At 44.1% G+C, this 4735-nt stretch overlaps 2 protein-coding genes across 7 annotated transcripts in view; one reads left to right on the forward strand and one right to left on the reverse strand.

Moving 5' to 3' along the window:
• The window catches only part of zyx (zyxin), a 15951-nt gene extending 14263 nt beyond the window's left edge, over positions 1-1688 (reverse strand). Inside the window, exons 1-4 of the mRNA XM_025061713.1 lie at positions 1591-1688; positions 1452-1509; positions 1062-1360; positions 848-949 (exon numbers count right to left, since the gene is read on the reverse strand). The gene's annotated coding sequence lies outside the window, so the exon portion shown is untranslated. The remainder of the gene's footprint in view (positions 1-847; positions 950-1061; positions 1361-1451; positions 1510-1590) is intronic.
• Positions 1689-3273: 1585 nt separating this feature from the next.
• Positions 3274-4735, forward strand: part of fam131bb (family with sequence similarity 131 member Bb) — a 29274-nt gene continuing 27812 nt past the window's right edge. For all 6 annotated transcript variants that reach the window (XM_017037774.2, XM_008322741.3, XM_017037775.2 and 3 more), the window contains exon 1: positions 3274-3702. In XM_017037774.2, the coding sequence (XP_016893263.1) occupies positions 3675-3702 (28 nt within the window). In that variant the 5' untranslated portion in view covers positions 3274-3674. The remainder of the gene's footprint in view (positions 3703-4735) is intronic.

Raw genomic sequence — 4735 nt, forward strand, 5'->3', positions numbered from 1 at the left:
CCCCACTGCACCCCCCTCACCCTCACTGACTAATATGTCAGTACCTACTCCCACCTTTTTACTCCCCTCTATCTCTCCTTTCTTTCTCTTTTGGGACACATAAGGAAATCTCACTTATGGCCCTTGTTCAGCAGAGTGATGATTTACGATTGAACTAAATTTTTCACCTTAAACACATGCAGTTTTCAGCTTCTCTTCCAAGTTAATGTCTGTTCCTCACTAAGTGGTTTAAATGGGTCTGATTTTTACTGGCCGCAAAAATAAAATGTATAAAAAAATACTACAATCTGTGACATATTATGGTGCACTCAGACTAATTAATAATAATAATACAGTCTGGGCAGTAAATCCTGGAGGTTAACTTAGCAGGACATTTTGGATTGACATTTTTCCTGCAAAGCAAACAAAAAAAATGCTAAAATTGAACTAACTACTGATCCCTAATATTTACTACCTGGAAAGAAAAATTAATAATTGCATTACTTTAAATTTTCTTCATTTCATCAGTTTTCAAAATATGGTTTTGTTAATTGTTTACACGCCATTAAATGAGTATAAAAATATAATTAATATAAAAGTTAATCGCCGATTTATCAACTTATTAATCGACCTCTATCGTATCATGATTTCCAATATTCACTTCACCAGAGTCTCTGATGTTTGGTTTCAACGATCGCCTGCATTAACTCAGTTTGGCCAGCAGGTGTCAGTCTGTTATTCTTTTAGGCCAGGAGTGCAATTCAAACGGCGTCATTAAAATGTTAATTTACTTCATTTAAAAAAAGTCTACAAAACAAAAATAAGAATAGTTTATATCCAAAAAAACAAACAAAAAAAACTAACGAACCTTAAGTTCAACTATTTCACATTTGCTGCTTTTCTCACCGATGGCCTGAGGAGTCACCGTTCTTCCTTTTTCAACAACGTTCCTCAGTTTCCATCAGGACTTCTGGAAAAGGACAGCACAGATTTGGAGAAGTTTGGTTTTAATTATTTCAACACGTGTGACACAATTAAAGACACAGAGACACAAACAAACGCTGCCAAACAGTAACATTAACCTGGTGTTTTGTTCAGTGCGTTGTCGTCATGTGAGATAAGAACGCAGCAGGTGTGTTGACAGGAGCCGCACGCCGACGCCTCATGTCACGGAACGTTCTATATATTCACGTGTGCGTGATGGCAGAGAAGAGACAGAGCGACGCAGTCGCTGCTGTCGATGGTCCATTGATCACCAGTGAGATTAGTGTCAAAGAAATTCTTCCTCCGTGTTTGACCTTCTGTGGCATTGACAGCCGCTATCGTAGATCATCACGCTGTAGCTGCAGACTTGATTGGTGTGAATCACGTGACTGCAGCTCTACCAGAGGAAATGATGATTTTTAATTACCTTTACTGATTATCAAAAGAATGTTCTTGTCGAAGTGACGACACATCGTCAACACACACACCTGCTGCACTGTCTCTGCTGACTCAACGTCTGCTTCTTCAGGTACGCCATCTACAGGACTGAAGAGAAGAAAACAGGGACAGATTCAAATTCACAATACACACCCAGAGCAGATGTGTGTGTGTGTGTTTTTGTTTGACCTCAGCCGTGGTCCACGTGAGTGTAACCCGACCCCTGCAGCATCATTTAACCTCCATCTTCCTGCTCCAGTTAGACACCATTAGAACACATCTGTGGACTCAAGAGTTTATTGGATTTTGAATGTTGAACATGTTCATCTGACTAGAGTGAAGTCGATGAACAGACTGTGGACACTCAAGAATACAGAATATAAACGACCGCTGTCTGAACGAACGCAACGGTCACGTGAATTCATTTGTTAAATTAATTAAATTTAAATATTAAAAATAAAGGACTTCTTAATCTTGATTCATCTTAACTACACCGCGCAGCCTTTATTGCTGTTCTAATACAGTCGACACGTTATTCACACACACTTTTAAAAAATATAATTTCAACGCTTGCCAACATGGGGGAGGAGCCACCGCAAGTCCTCTATGCCAAAAGGGGGCGCAGTAGAAAAAGTTTGTGAACTACTGCTGTGAGATTTGATCGTGTTAATAATAATTCACATGTGTACGACTGACGGTCTGACTGACACAACAGTCCCAGATGAACAGTCACGACGGAGGTACACAAACTCTACAGAGAGACAGTTTCACTCAGATTAATAATCCCATCATTTGGATTAGAAAAACAGGTGAGAAACGCTGACCTCTACCTGCTGACCGTCTGTACCGCTGACAGACAGAGAGGAAGACTCTGTTACACGCTGTAGAAGTTAAATGATCCCAACTGATCCTGATTAATTATGACAATAATTCATCTGAATAATCCAGGGTGAGTCCCTGTGATGAATCAGATTAAAACTTGTAAACTGTCAGACAGACGCGGCTCCATGTGTGAACTGTGGGAGGAACGCCGACGACCTCGCCACACATGAACCCGTGCCTGTCCACACGTACAGCGCCCTCTCACCAACCAGACTCTGCTGACATGATTCACAGGACAAACACTTCCTGAAACAGAACGCAGACATTTGTAATCAGCAGAGAGAGAGAGAGAGAGAGAGAGAGAGAGAGAGAGAGGGAGGAAAGAAGTGATGCTGAACACACGTAGTGTTAGTCAGACAAGTGCAGTGGGGGGGGCTGTTAGTGCAGGGGAATCAGAGATGGGCAGCACGTGCAGGTCGAACAGACCAGATCAGGATGTATCTGTGATGTTGTCATGGGGAGGAGGAGGAGGAGAGAGAGGGAGGAGAGGGGGGGAGTCAACAAGGATGGATGGGTGAAATCTGTTTGTTTTCTGTGTGTGTGTGTGTGTGTGTGTGTGTGTGTGTATGTTCTGCCTGCAGTTTATTTTACAGTGATGGGTGTAAGAGAGGGAGGAACGGGAGGAGGTAGAGGGTGACTGAGAGAGGAGGAGAAGCGTGAGGAAACCGCTGCAGTGTATTGTTAGGCTGAGCACACACAGGAGGGGGAGACAGAGAGAGAGAGAGAGAGAGAGAGAGAGAGACAGAGACAGAGAGAGACAGAGACAGAGAGAGAGAGAATCCCCCATTTTAGCTCGACAACATTACAGCAGTGCAGAGATCCCTAAAACAATGGCAGCTCACAGCACTGAGCCACAGACCTGTCAGTGGAACACACACACACACACACACACACACAGGGAGAATCGGTCCAATTATTTGAACCTCTCAGTCCTCCACTTCCTGTGATGCCCCAACAATCCACCCAGAGATGGAACACACACACGTCTGAGTCAGTGTCAGTCTGAGTCAGTGAGCCGGTCCAAGCTGTGAGCTGAATTTTTGACAAATTCATTCTATGAGTCATTTATAGATCTGCTCTGGGTTTGATCTTTATTTAGTCCTAATCTGTTTACCTCAGGCATACTGACTTACTAACCGGATCGCTTCTAAGACACTGCACCGGGAAGACAAAAGGAGGGAGGGAGGGATGGAGAGAGAGCGAGAGAGCGAGAGAGAGAGAGAGAGTGATTGAGCAAGCGCAGCAGGGAGAGAGAAAGAGATAGCGGAGGAGAGCGGAAAAAAAAAAAAGAAGCAAAAGAGAAGAGGAGAGAGTCGCACAAGGAGAGGGGAGAATGCTCGGTGCCTGGATAACACTTCCACGTTCGTATCCCGGGCCTTTGTGAATACACCATGGGATGCATCGGCTCCAGGAGACTGAGTAAGGAGACCGCGCTGCGGGCTGGAGCGGGGGGTTGGGTCTGTGTGGCGGGATGAGGGGCAGGAGCAGGAGGAGGAGGAGGAGGAGGACAAGTGTCCTGAAGGAGGGCTGTTTTGTGGAGAGAGACAGGGCCGGGGCATCAAATATGTGTTGGTTTGATTTGTGTGTGTGTGTGTGTGTGTGTGTGTGTGAACGCTGTTTACTTTGCAGTGTTGAATCACACTGTGAACGTATTGTTCCAGATGCTGTGTACAGTATAGAGGCGAGATGTCAACCAGGATATGTGTTAAACTGTGCTACTGAGTGTGAGGTTGTATCCCCCCCCACCTCCATACCCCCCCCCTTCCTCCTCTTCCTCCTCTTCCTATTCTTTGATTTATGATGCTGGTTGGCAGTATGTATATGTGTGTGAGTAGGAGGCAGAGGAGGGCGGAGAGGAGGAGACGGAGATGCTGTGGAGATGAGTGCTTATTTATAAAACACAGAGTCCCTGGAGAAAAGACAAGAAAAAAGGAAAAAAGAAATCAATTTCCCGGGGCGAGTCCTACTTTATTATTTGCATAGATATCGGACGGAGAAATTCAAAGCAGGCGGAGGAAGAATTTCGATGCGGGCTGACAGGGAGGTGGGGAGATGGACGGGCAGTGATGGAGAGAGGGCAGAGGGAGGGGCATATGTGTGCAGGCCGGGGGTTTGTGGGTTTGATGGGAGTTTGCAGGTGAGGACCACAGGGTGAGGAACCAGTGATGACACCATCAGATTAAAACCAGGAATATTGAGACGTAATTTGAAATTGAGTCGTTATAAGAGTTATAATTTCAAATCTTTTTTTTTTTTTTTTTACTCTTGGTAAAATTAAACACAAATTTAATTTAATGTATTTTAGCCACTTAGCAGAGCAGGCACTTTACCACATGTATGAACACTTGAGTTTATGAGTCATACCCTCATAAACAGGATCCAGAAGGATCTTCTTTTTTTTTTTTTTTTTTTTTTATCTCAAATATTCAAAAGCAGTAGAGAGGATGGGGCG

The sequence above is a fragment of the Cynoglossus semilaevis genome, chromosome 13 (genome assembly GCF_000523025.1).
Source record: "Cynoglossus semilaevis isolate Cse_v1.0 chromosome 13, Cse_v1.0, whole genome shotgun sequence".
Taxonomy (NCBI): domain Eukaryota; kingdom Metazoa; phylum Chordata; class Actinopteri; order Pleuronectiformes; family Cynoglossidae; genus Cynoglossus; species Cynoglossus semilaevis.